At 49.5% G+C, this 18770-nt stretch overlaps 1 protein-coding gene across 2 annotated transcripts; it reads right to left on the bottom strand.

Moving 5' to 3' along the window:
* Window positions 1–5674: 5674 nt before the first annotated feature.
* Window positions 5675–17870, bottom strand: stard10 (StAR-related lipid transfer (START) domain containing 10). Of its 2 annotated transcripts, none has more exons than XM_048982220.1 (7): window positions 17534–17870; window positions 17155–17419; window positions 9609–9756; window positions 9399–9502; window positions 7846–7963; window positions 7410–7462; window positions 5675–6438 (listed from the first exon to the last, which is right to left on the bottom strand). In XM_048982220.1, exons 2-7 carry the CDS (start codon window positions 17311–17313, stop codon window positions 6211–6213), a joined length of 810 nt encoding a protein of 269 aa, XP_048838177.1. In that variant the 5' UTR covers window positions 17314–17419; window positions 17534–17870; the 3' UTR covers window positions 5675–6210. The 2 variants fall into 2 exon arrangements, with proteins under 2 accessions (XP_048838177.1, XP_048838178.1); XM_048982221.1 differs by having other exon boundaries at window positions 17155–17422; window positions 17534–17837.
* Window positions 17871–18770: the final 900 nt, after the last annotated feature.

Raw genomic sequence — 18770 nt, 5'->3', positions numbered from 1 at the left:
CCATAAGTAACCAAACTAAATACAAAACATTTGGCATTTTTAATTTTTTAAATTGCAGTCACAGATTTTTGTACAATTTAATTTCCCCTTGTGGAGACCAAAAAAAAAAAATAGTCTCCACAAGATCAAAATAACAGATTTTTTTATCACATCGCGGGGACATTTGGTCCTCACAAAGTAATGTATATCTGACAGACGCATGCACACCTACGTTTGCCTGTTTAGCGTTTCCTAAGCCGTCTCCAACCTCCATCCAGAGGGCTTGCAAGACCAACTACTACTAAAATATCAAACCTCTAGAAAAGTCCTTTCCATACCGAGCTGCTATCGTCTGTAAACGTCAGACATGCCTCATCCGGAGAGCGAATATCTCATGTAGATTTATCAGAAAAACTGCGACAGCATGGAATCACCACCTGATGTCTGGATGCAATTTTAAGTGTTTTCTGAATATTTAAACCAGTTACTTCATCAGCAGTTGCTCCATCTTCCTTGCTGGTTATTCAAGCAATTGCAAACTCCACAGCATCATCAAGGCCACACGTCACCGCTGTGACTAACCAAGCCCTTCCAGTGCCATTTAATGCTGTCCCCCTGCTCTAACTGTAACTGAAGCCTAACAGTGTTCAGGGGGCCAACCCCCCCCCCCCCCCCCCCCTGCAGCCTGTGGGGGGTGGGGCCTTTTGGGAAGCAGCATGCATACGTATCGAAACCTGGGCTTCAGGGAAGGACAGCTTCCGGAAAACTGAGCGAGGAAAGAAGGACGCGGTGAATCTCTGAAGTAACTAACAGAATATTAACCAAGTGACTATATCCGGATATGCCGCATGGCCCGTTAAACCCCCACGGGAAAATGCAGAAGACAGGGGAACGTGAAGAATATAAAAACAGCGTGATGTAAAATGAAAGCACTGAGTGTGGGGGTAAGGAGCCGGTAAAGCATCATCTTCAGCTGACAGCGTACAGTCTTTTTCACGCATGGATACGCGCATGTACTACTGTGCTCCAAATGTACTGTTTTAAAAATGGGAAACCGAGTCACCGATCACAGCGCACAATTATCCGCTTCCCGGCAGCCAGCAGGGGTCCACTGGGGATTGCAGTCGCGCGGGGACCCCCCCCAAAGGAAGCCGACCGCCTTCACCCTGATTGCCACTGTGGCATCTGCGCTACGAGTTGAAGGGCCCCCGGTACTTCCTCCCACACTACCACTCAAGATTAGATCGGTTTTAAAAAAAGCATTAAATAGAAAACGCAAACAGGAAGCCCACATTCAGAAATACACTTAATATGTGCGCTTCAGTATATCTCATGCCAAACAGAAGCAGTTAATGCACCTGTAAAAACTTAAAAACAAGAATCACCATTATATGGTCGCGGAATCAAAATAAATATTCTACAAATAAATGATGCGCATTATTATCAGATAATAGGCTCCATGATATGGAAGCACCACCTAACTAAACTCCTGAGGGTGTAAAATAAATACCAACCCCCCCCCCCCCTCCACCCCCCAAAATAAAATTAAAAAAAACCTAGCTTATACTGTATACAAATGTTTCAGACTGCAGTTGTAGTGTGCAGGTGGAACATGCTTTGTTAAATGTGTAAATTATGAAATATCATTACTGTCGTTTCAAGTCACCATAGCTATAAATTTACTGCCGGAGACCGCAAAAGTGAACAAATCCGAGACGTGAAGCGCAGTGACCTAAGCGTGGAAAGCAGGTGATGGTACGAACTTTATTATTCACTGTGGCTAGATTATGAGAGGTGCCAGTATGTAAGAAATGTTCCCGATACTCTGGAGAAAAACAGAGGTACCGGTACTACCGGATTTGTCTCACTTTTATGTCACTTTGCACATTTAAAGGCATCTGCTAAATCAATGTAAACTACGAAAAAATCTGGAAGACTTTTAAATGTTTCTCTCTAAACTTTACAGTGCATATATAAATACACGCACAGATATTTGTGTGTATATATACAAGTATATGTACCAGTGAGTACCGCCCCACTATAAGCACTGATTAAGCGAAAATACGAATTATTAGTATGGCAGGTAGCGCCATCAACAAGCGTGCACTTAAAAACAGAATGTCACACTTATTTACATTCCCAATCAGATAAACCAAAATCAGATAAACCCAAACCACACACAAACACGTAAGAAAACACAGATTCCTGCAATTCTTTACGTAAATCCATTGGAGCTGGGGGAAACTATCTACAGCATCACAGCGTTACGATTGAAGTTCTCTTAGACAAAGAAAAGATATTTTTGGCTATACATAAAAGCGGCGTCATTTTTACACAATTAAAAAAAAACTTTAATCAAAGTGCCGCCGGCGCGGAAAGCGGACCGTACCGTGTTTGCTGTGCGTTTCCTCGGTCTGGTTCGCTTTACTCGCCCGGAGCAGCAGTGTTTCTTACCTCACTTAGTCATGACATGATTTAAATTCAACAACCCCCCCCTCCAGAAAAGAAAAGAAAAAGAGAGAATGCTTCCGCGGCGGTCACGTGGCTGGACTGCATTAACATGTGTTAAAGCCCGCAACCTCGCACCTTCAGCCGCTGTGCGCGGCGTCCATGCAGTTGATGCTCTTTTCGCCGTCGGGTTACAGACTGTTGTGCGCCCGCAGATAAGCAATATACTTAATTGCCGGAGTTTATAATGCTCTTTTTAATGCAGTCGCCGCAGGGAGGCGACAAAGGACGGGACAACCGGCGAACGGGCGCCCTCCTAATCGCTGCCGTCCCTGCCGATCACACCCACCGTATTCATGGCTGAATTAATCCGTCTTCGTGGAAAACGAACAATTCTTACAGAAAAACCGTGTTCATGGAAGACACGATATATCATAGCAATTGTTTTCGCTTCTCTTTGGTTTCTCCATGTAGTACATTCAGATTTCTGTTTAGTTTTTTGTCTTTGCATTTTGTTTTTTGTTATTCGTCGACTGACGCGCTCCCTCATCCCGAAATACAGCAGCTGGCTGGCGTCAGACTTTCAGTTCCATTTTCAACTCTGCACGCATTTACATGTATGTAAGATGTATATTACTTTATAAATAGTCTGTAGGATTTGCAAAAAATCCCAACGCTTTTGATGTTGCTAACTTTAGGTTTATACTGAAAAAATATAGATTTGCCTAAGATATTACGCAGCTTTTACATGATACAAATATAGATATAAAGCACCACTTCGGGAGTGCTCTGCTTGCATGCTCGTATAAAAATAACACTTCTTTCTAAAGTTTTGCAAATAAATCTTTGGTCTTTAACTGTCGGAAGTTAATCTCACACGGGATTGCATTTACGATAATTCACACTGGTGGGACCATGCAAATGACTGGGTCCGTATATGGGCGTCGCTACCATGAGCTTTTGGGAAACGCAGCCCGGACCGTGACAAAAAAAAAAAAGCTCTGAACGTCCGAAGACTGTATAGTAAAAAGAGACAAGGGATCGCGAAAGTGTCAGGCTGACGCCGTCTGGGTTTATACTCCCCTGCTTAGCGGACCTTCTTATCCGATGGATGCAACTCATGCGACCCAGCAGTACGATGGATGAACCTGTTTTGCATCCCCCCGGCAGCCTGGTGATTTAGTCAGGGTGGACTGTGCTTATGTGAAACTGCATAGCGTATTGTTTTGTGTGTAAATGTATTCCTTTTTGATGTTAGTTCGGCTGCGATGTGTTGGCGCCCCATCCTGGGCTGTTCCCTGCCTTGCACCCCTAACCTCCGGCATCGGCTCCGAAGCCCCAGCGGCACTGAATAGACAAAGCAGTTACAGTACTGGTCATTTTCATCACCACAGCAGTCGTAGGATGTAGGAGGACTGAAGCACCCCACGACCTTTCTACGGCTCAGTGCATGTAAATCCCGGAGGACCCCAGCATACCAAGAAAAGATCTCTCTCCCCCCCCTCCCCAAACAGGTTGCCAGTCACTCCGCAGTTTGGGTTTACGGCAAATTGCCTGTAGCTCGTCCACCGCGAGCTACTATTAGCCCGCCGGGAAATAATATTTATTCCACTTAACACTTACAAAACACACGTCCAAAACACGCTTTTCTCGTTTTCCTAGAAGCGTGATGGGCTGCACTCTTTACGTCTTGTGTGCATTTGTGTTTTTTTTTTTTTTAATATCTTTACTGGTAACACCCCCTTGCAAGTAGCCCCTGCTATAACCACATCTCGAATGCGCAGATGTGGAACCCTGGGGTTTCCTGCTGCGCAGGTGACATTACGCTGCAGAAGCTGTCAGGTTCACGCGCCCCTGCACCTCTTCCTCCCTCGTTGCCCTTTCTTCGCGATCCCATCATCTACAATAATCAACGACAAACCGTCCATAGAAAAAAAAGCTAGTTGCCTTGGCAACACTGAGTTGCAATGAGAAAGCGGAAGATGTGGATCCAGCTTACTTTGTCATATAAATATTAGTGGAAGAAGGTACAAATAAACGTATTTCTTTAAAACCCAATTGAAATAGGCCCTGTGCTTTTATTTTTCTCTGTTAAAATGGAAATGAACATTAATTCGCACTGAAGTCATTTTTTTGAAGGATACACAACTATAGCACTAAAATGCAGCCCCATCTTCACCAGTATGTTACAGGAAGAAATCCATCATCTGCGGTTAATCAACCAAAGAAATGGTTCCATTTGTCTGTAGCATAAATCAGCCCAAGTTACTTCCCAAAATGAATATAACCTGTTGAAGTTATGTGACCAGTCAGAGTGGCTGCAGACCTGCTTTGTAACCAGCTGCCCTTTTACAGGCAGAAGTACACAGTGTAGAGAAACTATCGCAGTAGATGACAGACCCCCTGGGTCGCTGGCTTTTCACCTGACCCACTGTGAAAACCCTTCCGAAAAGGTCAAAGGTGAGGGACGGTGCTCGGGAGAAGGCAACGGCAGAGCTTCTGTTTCTGAGGAAACCTGAGCCACTACGCTTTGGGAGGCAGAGCTGTGACACGGCATGAGCGACCACACTGAGGTCTGTCATCATTAAAGACAAGATGATACCGGAAGCTGGATCAGTTTCAGGTGGTGAGCATGCAGACAAGTGTGAGACGTCCTGCTCCTATTATGGGGGGGGGGGGAGGGACGTCCATATTCAATTACTGTGGCAATACAAATCATTTGACCTTAAGCCAATCGCAATGCATTAGCTGGTATCTTAGCAAACTTTAGGCCTGACCTTGAAAATGTGACTGCAGTAGCTGTATCAGTAGTCATCGTAGTTTCATCATTTTTAGCACTTCTCTCACTGGAATCTGCTAAGTAGCACTATTTATTAATGCTGTATGAAACGCTAGCAGTACCACCATCTCTGTTCGCAGTGAAATTGGCAGAGTTTTCATGGAGGAAACAAAAAAAAAAAAAAAATCAATAAGAAACCCTCACCCCCCCCCCCCCCCAAAAACACGCAGGAAGAGGCACCTGGGAGCTGTGCAAGCCTTCGCACTGGCCAGTGCTCACGAGTGTGCAGCAGCTCACACGTCGCATGCGCTTAAGATCGTAGTTAAATGGGCTGGTACTGTGAGACCTCACAGGGCCTCAGAGCAGTGAGGACGGAAACGGCCATTTCAGTGCGAAAGGCAGAGACCACGGTGTGAAGAGAGATGAGAGAGAGAGAGATGTTCACAGACAGAGAGCAAAGACCAGATCTCAAAACCTTCAAGATACTCTGTATTTTCACTTGTTTTTAAACGTACATTCACACAACAAAAACTCTCACAAGGCAGAACATTAAGCCTGGTGAACAGGGAGGGGACACAATATCAGCTTGGGTCACTAGGGGTCTATATTTCCAGCGTAAGTCACACCAGACAAATACACTGGTCATTGTTCTTCAAACAGACACTGAGTGTATGTGCTGATCAGCCAGCAGAAGTCAGGCCTCCAGGGTGGCCAACGGTGGTTATTTGGTTGTGTTAGGAGTCCTTTCCAAAACCTGTAATGTAATCACGTATGAAGCATGGCTACACGTATGAAGCATGGCTACACGCCTGCAGCACGTTTGGTGTCACGTGTGTCTGAGGGTCCAGGTTTGAGGTTTGATTGTTGGGGAGGAAGGGAAGGGGGGGACAAAAAAAGACCCCAACTCCAGAGGCTGCTCAAACACCTGCTGCGTTTGTGAACGTGCGTGGACAGTGTGTGTGAGTGTGTGTGTGTGTGTGTGTGAGTGTGTGTGTGAATGTCCCTCAGTTGCCCCCCTCCTCGTCGCTGCCCTCGCCCCGCTCATCCTTCGCCTCGCTCAGGCTGCTCTCGTCGATGTTCTCCAAGGACTCCGCGTGCTGAATGCTCAGCTCCGATACGGGGATGCTGGCCAGCCGGTTCTGCTCAGGGTACAGCCACGGCTTGTACCCAGGGTTGTGCCTCTGTTTCCACTCTGGATACTTCAGACAAGCCTTGTTTATCTTCTTCATGGCCTGTGGAGGGAACATGAGACTGTCCATCAAACCCAATCTGGCTTCGGAGATGCTCAGCACCAGCAGCGATCCTCCCCAGGGGCACGGCTTTTAGCACCATTATTTTGGTTTCACTGCTTTAATTCTGAACCGCCAGCCCCCTCCCCCATTCCCCACCCCCTCCTACTGCTGCTGGGCACAAGCGAAGGGATGTCAACCCATTTCATTGACAAGGTAAGGATGAGAATTCGATCGGCACAGCCTGGGATCGTCTGCTGGCCCCTGCAGTCGTGCTTGATTTTGAAGAAGTCAGAGCCAGTCCCTTGCAGTGCTATGTGTCACCACATGGTGGTGCTCTCCACCAACGTTATGTCAAAGAAAGCTTTGGGCTTGTGGGCTGCCAATCAAGAGAACCGCGTGTGTGCAAATGCAGATCCCTTGACACATGCACCCACCCCTGCCTTCCTGCTTCCAGCACAAGCCACCATCTTCAGTTCAGCCTCACTAGCTTCTAATAACTGGAGCCTGACGGGGCCACGTAGATCACGTTTACCATCATTCGTGGCAAAAATAGGCTGTCATAGGGATGCCTCCACTTCCCCCGGAAGCTCAAACGATGAGCTATTAAATAAGCGAATGGTTAGGTGACCGACAGCTGAATGTAAGAAACAAACCAAGTGAGATGGAGAACCCCCCCCCCACCCAAAAAAAAATGCTGTTCAAACTGCAAGTGGACCTCAAAGAGGGCATTTCAACAGCCAGGGCAGAGGAAGACTGCCAAGCAGACGCATCAGTCCCCAAGTAATGATGAGCACTTAGATTAAGCACCCAGCGACACACTCATGGGCGCCAAGGGACGCACAGGGCCGCACAGGGCCGCACAGGGACGCACAGGGACGCACAGGGACGCACAGGGACGCACAGGGCCGCACAGGGCCGCACAGGGACGCACAGGGCCGCACAGGGCCGCACAGGGACGCATCCTCACTTACTTTGGGCGCCAAGAACTGGGAAGACTTGTTGACGACCCACTTGGGTAAGGAACCTGCGGAGGAGGCGGGAAAAGAAGAGTGACCAACAACAGGGGCTTGGGGGGGGGGGGGGTGAAAGCAGTAGTGGAGCAGGCCGGGGGGGTATATCCAGCCTGGCGGCCATCATGCGGCAAACTAACAGGTGCCTCTTTTGACACAGACGATTCACATGAAATCCTCAACAAAATACCACCCCCCCCCCCACATTGGCCCTCCCTCTGCCCAGGGTAAAGGCCCGCCAGATACACCCCATCCCATAATAAATCCTATAATGCACCTCTTAATATACAGGTGGCATGTGTCACACATCACACTGGCAGCAATGGAAAGACCCTTAAGGCTCGCGGAGACCAGGCTCCCATCACACTGCCGGCCCCAGAGCCGAGCTGCTCTTTACCTCGCGGGTCCACCTGCGCCAGGTAGGTCAGGGTACAGTTGTTGGGTCCGTTGCTCTGGATCAAATAGCCCGTCTGGATGGAAACGGCACGTACCATATCCTTCTTTGGCGGGTATTTCTGGAAGGATATGAGCAGAAAAAAGGGAATTTATATATTTCTTGTTCCTTGCTCTGCTATCTATCTTCATGGGGGGGGGGGGGGGGGCATAACATGGCCCCATGCAGGTTTCAGCATTTCCACCTGCTCTGCCTTCCCTAGAACCAGCAAGGCTGAGAAACCCAACAAAGGGTACCAGGACACGGCCTCCCTGAAGCTTATGGGGTTCATTAGTAATGATGACTTAATTACACATCAAATGGGTCTGGGAACTGAGGCAGAGTGTGTGTGTGTGTGTGTGTGTGTGTGTGGTTGGAGGGCTGGGGGCACTGGAAGATTTTTTTAGAGAAGGGAACTGTCTGTACGTAAACACACGTACGCACACACACACACGCACGCACACGCACGCACACGCACGCACACGCACGCACACGCACCATCAATATACAGCAACCCCAACAGAGACAGCAGTGAGTATCTATCACCACATGCAAACCCTGCAGAGTGTCTGCTCAACTGCTTTTACACACAGCCCTTAATTAACAGTTTCTACAGGATTAAACACAGCGTTTGATCTCTGTCAATTAAGCCAGTCACTTGTTCTCACAGACCTTAGAGATCAATGTCTTAATATAATTCTGAGGCGCAAGCAGGATTAACATTTTAGATCCCACAGCCTCTAATTACATTCTAATGTCAACTTAACTGAGGAGTTTCTGATCCTCTGGAAGGCCGCAGTTACAGGCCGCGGGTAAAGGCCGCAGTTACAGGCAGCGGGTAAAGGCCGCAGTTACAGGCAGCGGGTAAAGGCCGCAGTTACAGGCAGCGGATAAAGGCCGCAGTTACAGGCCGCGGGTAAAGGCCGCAGTTACAGGCCGCGGGTAAAGGCCGCAGTTACAGGCCGCGGGTAAAGGCCGCAGTTACAGGCCGCGGGTAAAGGCCGCAGTTACAGGCCGCGGGTAAAGGCCGCAGTTACAGGCCGCGGGTAAAGGCCGCAGTTACAGGCCGCGGGTAAAGGCCGCAGTTACAGGCAGCGGGTAAAGGCCGCAGTTACAGGCCGCGGGTAAAGGCCGCAGTTACAGGCAGCGGGTAAAGGCCGCAGTTACAGGCAGCGGGTAAAGGCCGCAGTTACAGGCCGCGGGTAAAGGCCGCAGTTACAGGCCGCGGGTAAAGGCCGCAGTTACAGGCCGCGGGTAAAGGCCGCAGTTACAGGCCGCGGGTAAAGGCCGCAGTTACAGGCGCTGCTCAGCACAGAGCCTGGACACTTCCGTGGTTTGGGGACACTCGGCATTCCACTTTGGGCCTTATTCAATTTGCCTGTCCCAGCCCAGACTGCTGCTTAACTTAACCAATTCCTCATTCCTCAAGGAGCTCAGGGTCACAGTGGATGGGTGAAGGATGGGGGTCCCTAAGTCAGGGCTAAACCATCAAAGGAGGTGGGGTAGTGTTTACTCACCGCGTGCTTGACGGAGTAATTCATGATGATGTAATCGCGTCCCATGGGCAACCAGGAGCGCAGAGTGATGACATCACGGTTCTTCAGCGGCTTGGGACACTTCCCTGTGCGGACGGACAACATGCGGAATGAGAAAACAGGAGCCCCCCGGCCCCCCCACTCCTCTCCAGGTCAAGCGTCCATGGTCACGAGTGACCGAGCATCTCTTACACGAGTAGTAGCCCACGTCCGCGTTGACCGTCAGCTTGCCGATGTCGAAGGTCTCGATCACGTTGGAGTCCCATTTGCGCCGGTACTCCGTGTCGTGCAGGACGTCGTACATGGTCTCCGTGGCGACGTCTTTGCACACCATCTGACACTGCAGAGGAAACAGGCCGACGTCAATAAGCTGTTTCTGCAGCCGCTTCCTCAGCCGGCCTGCAGCCTGCTGCTGACCTTTCTGAAGACGCGCGGTCACATGACTCAGGCGCCGAGTCCCTGAATGACACGGGGGAGATTCTGAGAACTCTGGAAGCACCTAATCAAATCACATCCTGTGCACATGACTCGCTCCTGCTGTGCACCTCTGCACCGGACTGACTGGCCCGGAGAATGCAGTCCTCAGGGACCCAGATGCTCCAGGTTTTTGCTTCCTCTCGGCTCTGCAGTGATGTGGACAGTCTGGAAAGGAGCTGAGAGGGAGCAAAAAGCATGGAGTGGCTGTAGGTCCCTGAGGACATAAGAATAATAAAAGACTTTATATAAACTCAGCTGAAAGGGCAGGGAGGATAAACCACCAGGAGCCCTAACCACCCACAGCAAACCTACACGCCGTGCGACTCCCACACACACAGTCCGGTCACAGATTATCACCAAATTCACTAGTTTTATTATGCGTTACAATAAATGCCTATAATTAACAAGACGACCAACTTCTGACACCTAGAAACCGTTTCTCTACGACCAGAGGCCTGATGAATGAGGCTCTTCCCTAAGGGAGTGTGTTCAAATTATCTACAATGAAGCTATAAAGTGGAGCTTTATAAATATATACCTTTAAGAATCCCTAAAAATTTCCCTTTAATTAGAGAAGGCAGGAAACTAAGGGGATAAATCACTCATCATAGTGAGGAAAAGGCAGCTTTTCCCTCCTGAAAAGTAGCCTAATCAAAAGCAAACAGTTAAACAAGGGGCCACAGTCACTCCCTGTAAAGCGCTGGTGGTTGGCAGTGAGTGCTCCAGTGTGCGAGGGGGTGAGAGCTCACGGAGTGGCCCTGCGTGCGAGGGGGTGAGAGCTCACGGAGTGGCCCTGCGTGCGAGGGGGTGAGAGCTCACGGAGTGCCTCAGCGTGCGAGGGGGTGAGAGCTCACGGAGTGGCCCTGCATGCGAGGGGGTGAGAGCTCACGGAGTGCCCCTGCGTGCGAGGGGGTGAGAGCTCACGGAGTGCCTCAGCGTGCGAGGGGGTGAGAGCTCACGGAGTGGCCCTGCGTGCGAGGGGGTGAGAGCTCACGGAGTGGCCCTGCGTGCGAGGGGGTGAGAGCTCACGGAGTGGCCCTGCGTGCGAGGGGGTGAGAGCTCACGGAGTGCCTCAGCGTGCGAGGGGGTGAGAGCTCACGGAGTGCCTCAGCGTGCGAGGGGGTGAGAGCTCACGGAGTGCCTCAGCGTGCCCACCCCACATAATTAATCTGACAAGTTCTGTAAGCGGGCGGCAGCGAGTGGAATTGTGGGTACCGACATTTCCAGATGACGCAGGTTTCATCACCCACGCAAGCAGCAGCAGAGTCCAGTTAAATGTTTATTTAAACTAGGCTCTTGATAAGGAGCGTTTCCCGCAGCGGCCTACAGCAGACAGCCCCTCCTTCTGCAGGCAGAGGCATTCTTGCTTGGAGATCCCCCCCCCCCATTAGGTGGGCTACTGAAACCGGTTCTCACTGGCAGAGTGCTTTCACTCTCCGATGAAACAGCACCACATGCATAAAGGTAACCAATACACAGGTAGAGGCTCTCGCCGATGTCAGATGTCAGTCAGAAACCCTGAATCAGTCACGTCTAAAGTCCCATCTGGAGAAGACTTCTGTGGCTTTTAAAAAAATTATTTGGTTATAAGCGAACAGTCAGTATGACGGTTCTTTCTGGTACATTGAAAATTTTGACCTGGTTCTGCCACGTGGCTCAGGGCGCAGAGCCCTGCAATCTGACCCAAAACAGTCAGAACTGACAGTGCCAGTTCACATCCCCGGAGGAGGGGGAGGGAGGGCACGGGGGGTGATGTCAGAGGGGGCCTGATCCAGCAGCCAGGACAACCCGCCCCACCTCATACCAAAGAGAAGGGGCAGAACGGAGGGAGAGCAGGGAGATCCATCTCAGGGGAGACGCCGGCAGACACATGGGGAGGATTCCGCAGGCCACCCACGCAGGCCGCCTCCTCCACAGTAACCGTGCTGCTGACGGCCTCATTGTTCGGAAACAGTTGCCAGGGAAACCGCTGCCAGCCGGTCTCCAGCATCCCAGCGCTCCCATGAGCTCCCCCGCCCCCCGCGTTTCCCACAATTCCCCTGAGAATCACCCTTTCACCAGCTTGCTTCTGCGGCATAGAATTTACTGGCCTTGAACACGGTGAGCATTCTGCTTTAACCGTCGGCGGCTCTGCAAACCGCCCCCGGATACCGTATCCCTGCTGTGCACAGGGTCGGTCACGTGACCAAGAAGGTAAGGAGGTGGGGGGGGGAGAAACAATCAAGGGGAAACTTATTTATTAACTTATTGGGCCTCGGTGGCTTATCTTACGGTTCCTCTTTTTCCCAAAAGCAAACAGAAACTCTGATACTTGATCAACCACAAAAATAACCCCCATCCAAAGTCAACGGTACATCCTGGGAGATCACTGCAGCATGGGGGGGGGGAGCATAACCTCATTAGGTGCCATTATCAACAGAGCACTTACATTACATCTGCCTGAATCCCGCTCCATCCCAGCCAAGAGCATCTCACGTTTCGGTCCAGAGTCCGGACTCCAGACAGCGGCCTGTGATGTGCCGCCATTCGTCATCATTTCATTTCACGTTTTCATTTCCAAAGCAGAATTACAGGGTCCCCCTTTCATTTGGCTGGAGGCTTCATGGGAGCAAATGAGAGCTTTTCCCAAAGCTGGAGCCCAGCCCTTGGCAGACGTGACCCCGGCCGGCGCTGACAGCAGCCCAAAGCAGCTCGCCTCAGCACAAATGCCATTTCATGAGGGCGAACTGTGAGGCAGCGTTCTGCCAGGCTGGACACCAACAACACGGAGCCCCCCCATTTGCCACCTGCAGCATGAGGGTGGCCATACTGGTGGCACCCACCACTGCCCAGGCTCACGTCCCGAAATGCAAATCGGGACATCTGCTGACTAATTACATATCTAAACTTGCTAGCAAAAACAAACAGTGACACGTAGACACAGGAGAACCGCGTCCAAACGGCATGTCGATGGCTCCACGGCAGCATACCCACAATGCCTTGCTCCAAGTGTTAAGCAACAGTCATATAGCAGCATGTTCTACAAAAGGCAAGAATCATAAAAGAAAAGCAGTAAAGTGGTCGGCGGCAGCGATAGAGACGTAACCAGCTTTAATGAAACAGGACAAACCACCGAAGCAGAGAACCCTGAGGACAGAGGCGTCGGAGCGAAGCGCCTCACGTCCAAAACGGCAGCTCAAGCCTCACTGGTTGCACAGTGGTTTAATGGTGACCTCCAGCGAGGGGCATAACCTGCCGTTTAAGCAGCGTCTGACGTGGGACGCAGACAGCGCAGACAGGAGCTGGGACACCATCAGCACGTTCGCAGCCAAGAATGCGGAGGAAGCAGCCAGAAAGTCAGTAAGGTAACCTAGAAGGTAACCAGTCTAGGTCCGATTCAGGTCAAACTCAGCGAAGCAGAGAGAGAGAGAGAGACTGCGGCAGAACGCGTACAGTTCACATCTACTCATAGAAAAGGGTTATTTGCGCTACTCTCTACATTTGAGAATAAGGATATCAGCACTATAAAATAACATATGGAATTATGCACTGTCCTAATAAGTATTAAACAAAAAAGTATTATGACTTGGGACTCAGAAGGTTGCCGGTTCAGATCCCTGTGGTCACCCCACCATTGGGCCCTTTCCAGCTCCTGAAGGAGGTCCCACGTATATGCTGAGCTCTCATTGGCCGCTTTTCCTTCACTCTCTGCTCAAACTCCATCTATCCATCCACTTTCCAAACCGCTTATCCTACTGGGTCGCAGGGGGTCCGGAGCCTATCCCGGAAGCAATGGGCATGAGGCAGGGAACAACCCAAGATGGGGGGCCAGCCCATTGCAGGACACACTCACACACCATTCACTCACACATGTACACCTACAGGCAATTTTAGCAACTCCAATTAGCCTCAGCATGTTTTTGGACTGTGGGGGGAAACCGGAGTACCCGGAGGAAACCCCACGACGACATGGGGAGAACATGCACACACATGTGACCCAGGCGGAGACTCGAACCCGGGTCCCAGAGGTGTGAGGCAACAGTGCTAACCACTGCACCGCCATGCCGTCCCCTGCTCAAACTCCTCCAAAACAATTTCTATTGTGTTTAGCTCAGGTGACCAGGTCATGTGATGCAACACTGTCATTTTGTAGGCAACTTAGCGTGTCGAGACTTTTGACTGGTACGATATACCGATGTAACAGTTTCATCGGGGAAATACAAGAGCCAGCCAGGCTGATTAAGGTTTCATTGATCTGTGTCATTTTTAACCAGTCCGTCTCTCTCCAGCACCACAGCAAGGTCTCTGGTTTTGCATGGTGGCTGACAGTCAAATCGAAAGCTCGCTGTTCTTATGAAGGCAGGACTTGCTTGTGACTCCAGCGGGAACCTGGCAAACGCGTCAGGCTTTCCCACCGGCCGTGCTCGGCGTTCAGATAATTGGCAGATTATGCTGCTTGTTACGGAGACCGTGACCTTGTGCCTCCTGACACGCAGGAGAGCAAACAGGCCGGCTACCCAGTCAGGCCCCCCCGAACACCCCCCTTGCAGAAAGCAAGCAGCCGGAACCAGTGAATTTAACAGTATTAAAAATACATCACAGGAATAGGGCGGTCAACACCACGATATCTTCAGTTGTGATATTAAGTTAATTGGAGCAATTAAAGGGGGGGGGGGACTTTTAATCCTGTCAGTCAAAAAACAAGTGCATCTGATCAAATTTAATATCACACATGCACAGAAATTTATCAGCATTTTACCAGCAGAATAAAATGAATGAAAATGTCACTGGACTGTTATCACACTTCTCATGCTGATGCTGTCATGCAGGTGAAGAGTAAATATTTACACTAATAACAACGTTTCATTTGTATTAAGTCCAGCACAGTCTACCAGGGGTGGGGTATGTTCCCCCAAGCCCAGGTCAGGAAACAGTGCTGAATTTAAGTTGCCTTAAGCTATAAAAGAAAACTTTACTTTTGTTACACAGTTATGAATTTCATGGAGGGGGATCCACTCCCGTTTGACGAAACGTGTTAGGGAGGAACCCCCCCCCCAGAATGTATCGAGATGGTCCAAGGTGGCACTTTGCCCCAGGGCCAAGAAGTTATTGCTTCACCCCTGTTTAAGTGGAGAGAAACATACACAGTATACAAGTGTCGAGCTGCCAGGGGGGGGGGGGCATCAGCCAGCCACCAATTTCCAGCTGTTGGTCTATTAACGGCTCCCCAGCAGAAGGGTCCCACAGAGACAGCGGCTGATCAATGACTTATCCGTGCGAGACCGCTGTTCGTACATTATACACCAACATTATACACTTCTGAAAGCCTTAAGGCGTTTCCTATCTATATGTACAGTTAAGTTTACGTTGCATGTAGATGCATAAAGATTTCGTCAATGAAAATCTTGCTGGCAAGTATTTGTTAACGAGCTTTTATTTCTCGACTAAATTGCAACGACAACGTAAGTGAACAAAATGGTTGACAATGAAAATTATGGTGAAATCTCTGGTCGTTACGCTCCGACGAGTAAAGTCGCGAGGAAATCGCCTGCTCAGTTTGGGCATACAACCTAGATCACAGTAGGCATCCCAAAGCATTGGTCGTTATCCTTTTTATCCAATCATTCACATACGTATGAATCTGCAAGCGCACGTACCAGTTCGCTCTGTCTTCGTGCAACTTTCCCATTGAATCGGTGTATGTTTGCGCAAATGCCAGCTTCCAGCGTATCTAACGCTAAATTCACACTACGCGATTTTAACCCCGATTTTCCGGTCGCCGACAGTTTTTGAAAACTGCAGACAAAACCTCCCCGATCTGAAGCAAATTGGTGTGCGGTGGCTGGGAACTGTTTACAATGTTATGCCGATGGAGTCGCAAATGCCCGTCAGATATCTAGCAGGCTAAATATCCGGACCTGTCGGCAACTTCAAATCCTGACGGTCTGATAGGCGCTGAGACTGGCAATGAGTGCGGCGAAGAGGCCCACTGGCCCAGCCAAGGAGAGCGCAAGACACGGGCTGAGGCGAAATCTGAGGGGGCAATTTAAAAAGGTATATAAAAACCGGATTAAGCGGAAGATGATGGATGGATGGATGGATGGATGGATGGATGGGTGGATGGATGGATGGATGGATGGATGGATGGATGGATGGATGGGTGGATGGGTGGATGGATATAAAAAAAGGTCAGTTTATTTACGAACTGTTCTTAGTGGTCAGGGATAATCCAGGAGAAATATCCTTCAGCAAAATCCATTTCAGTATCATTAACCTGTCTGAGAAAATGATGTCAAAAAACTGACTAAATTAGACTAAAATTAAACTTGCGTTCCACTGACTAAATCTTAAGTAAAACAAGACTAAAATACTACTTTAATCCAATTACAATTCAGTAAGTTACTAAGAATAAAACTAAAAATGCCTGAATGAACACTGCCCAAAACCATGTTTTAAATTAGATGTTTGGTCCAACCGTACAGAATTTTAGACATGATCAACAGGGAGACACTCAGACCCAGCCCACTTTGAAATAATTAATGCAGAAACTTCAAGAATGAACAGAAACTTGTAGATGCAGCCTAACACTTAAGTTACAGTGTGCTACTCTTACTTCTTACCAGAGTAAAAGTCGGCGTCAAACAACTGCCGCATGCAGGAAGTAAAGTCTCAAAGGCGGACCTCCGTCCCGGGAGCGCAAGCCGCACCACGCTCGACCAGCTAGGGAGCGGCCACACCGCGGGACTGGCGGCATGAAAGCCCGTTACGGGCGGTTCGCTCCAGAAAGATATAATGTATTCGACAGGTGAAATACAAACAGTAATTATAACTGCTGTATAATATATTACACATTTGAAGTCTTTGTTGAGATGCGTTACACCCTACACACACAGGCAAATAAAGCTGACGGGGACCGTGACACTGCCCGCTGCCGGTGCCAGTGTCTCCCATGCATAAACGCGGAAGGGGGATGAGCGCTTTGATCACGCCGGGCAAACATCCTGCTCAAGGCCGGCCAGTCACAGCACCGCCCCCGCAGCAAACGCTGCTCCCGGCCGACACCTGTCGGGGGCCGCTCTCCCCCGGATATAGGGAGCATTTCGCTTTTAAACCAACCACGTTACCGAGGTGAACTTATAACGATGCTAGTGCAAGCGTTACAGTAACAGTAATAAAGAGTAATTTAGGCAATTAAATCCGAGCGGAGATCGACAGCTCCCACGCGTTTAGAAAAAGCACCTCCTCCGGGAAAAGGAACAACTAACCCATGATCAGAGCTCACCTTTATTTTATGCAAGGACTTCTCCTCTTGCAAAATCTGGATCCACACACTGATCCCGGACTTGTTGTACGTCAAGGTCCATCCGTCTGCTGAGTTGCATTCATTTTTAAAGTTGCTGAAGGCGCGATCGTCCGGTATAAGCACTGCCTCCCCGGACATTTTAAGCGGCCAGCGAAGGAAACCCCCCGGTTCCGATGGACCGAAATCTGCTGGAAAGCGCGAGTGAGCGCGGAGCCGGAGCAGCTCAGCCAGGCAGCCTGGGAACCTGCTTAATCCGGGAGAAAAACAGCCGCCAGGTCTCAGCGCATAGCAGATTATCCCCAATTTCCTCCAAAAGAAGAAATTTAAAATATTAAAATAGTTACGGCGAAGCACGCACCTGGTCGGCAGATGACTCTGAACCGCAAAGGAGCGCTCCGAAAGGGGGAACAAAGATGCAGATTCGGCCACCGGTCAGATCAAAACTCATCCCGAGCCAAACGATGTCGATTCCCAGTCTTTACTCAATTTAAATGCCTCTTGCCGCTGGGGGGTTGGCACCCTATACCGCTGTCGTGCTTACGTAGATTACTCGAGGGGCGAGTCGTCACAGAGCCCATATGCTTCTGCGGGAGAAGTGCGCCTGGCCTCGGGCTCCCTTCCTAGTGTCGAGTCCTCTGCTGGCGGGGGCTGGCGGCTGGAGGCTGAAGGTAGCGGTATAGGCGCAGCGGAGGAGAGATTTTAGATTGACATGTGAGCTGGAACCGCCTCCTAGATCACGCACACACACACACACACACACAGATACACAGGCACAAACACACCCCTCCTTGGAACGGGGAATCACGCAGTGCTCCGGGTCCTAACAGCTGACGTGTACTATACATTCCTTATCTGCTTTTCAGCTGATTGACGATATACATGTATGTAATATTCAATGTACAATATCTACGTTAATGTGTATCGCATGTAACGGTTACTATATTCTGTGTAAAAAAATAATAATTATGGTCAATAATCATTTTTATGCTTTGTCATTTTTTTTAGTTTAATTGCATAATTTATAGGAATATGTATCAGAAAAAAATGCCTTATTGCACAATGGAACCAACGTGAGGGTCCAGCCCCATCACAATCCTCATCGCCGATTCTCCCATCATCCCTGACACCCCCCCCCCCTCCCCCGCTATGCACCAGTCATACTGACAATAATCATGGTGTCCAACACCGCAGGCAGATGCTGTCGGGTGTGTACATATTTGCTTGGTCGACGCCTCCACCTGCCTGTGTACACAGATAGACCAGGACCTGAATTCGTTTTCTGTATGTTATTAGTACAGCTTCTGAACGGCCTAACATGGCAGGTGGGGGTGTGGATATTCAACCAGCCAGTCACTGGTTTACGTCACAAACATGTTACATTTTGTCTTAAGCTTTATGTGAGAGAAATGAGAAATTGAATGAAGCTAATTGAATGAATACAGGCTTGTGTTACTTATAAAGCTCAACTAAAATGGTAACTAAAAAGTAAATAAAAGGAAGGCACTTAAACCACCCAGTTAGCAACAGCCCATAATAATCCCATGTGACGCAGGCCTGGAAGCTGGCTGAACCATCTATTAAACATCAGGCTGCCA

The sequence above is a fragment of the Brienomyrus brachyistius genome, chromosome 17, assembly GCF_023856365.1.
Source record: "Brienomyrus brachyistius isolate T26 chromosome 17, BBRACH_0.4, whole genome shotgun sequence".
In the NCBI taxonomy this organism is placed as follows: Eukaryota; Metazoa; Chordata; class Actinopteri; order Osteoglossiformes; family Mormyridae; genus Brienomyrus; species Brienomyrus brachyistius.
The sequence above is the reverse complement of the archived record's forward strand: the minus strand, read 5'-3'. Positions and strand labels throughout refer to the sequence as shown.

What these genes read in the sequence shown, in the direction of transcription:
- stard10 (XM_048982220.1), bottom strand. Translation starts at nt 17,313, where the DNA reads ATGTCCGGGGAGGCAGTGCTTATACCGGACGATCGCGCCTTCAGCAAC. An exon ending in ATTACTCCGTCAAGCACGCG is followed by an intron (nt 7,964 to 9,398) that starts GTGAGTAAACAC and finishes ATATCCTTCCAG; the next exon opens with AAATACCCGCCAAAGAAGGA. An exon ending in GGCGCAGGTGGACCCGCGAG is followed by an intron (nt 7,463 to 7,845) that starts GTAAAGAGCAGC and finishes CCTCCTCCGCAG; the next exon opens with GTTCCTTACCCAAGTGGGTC.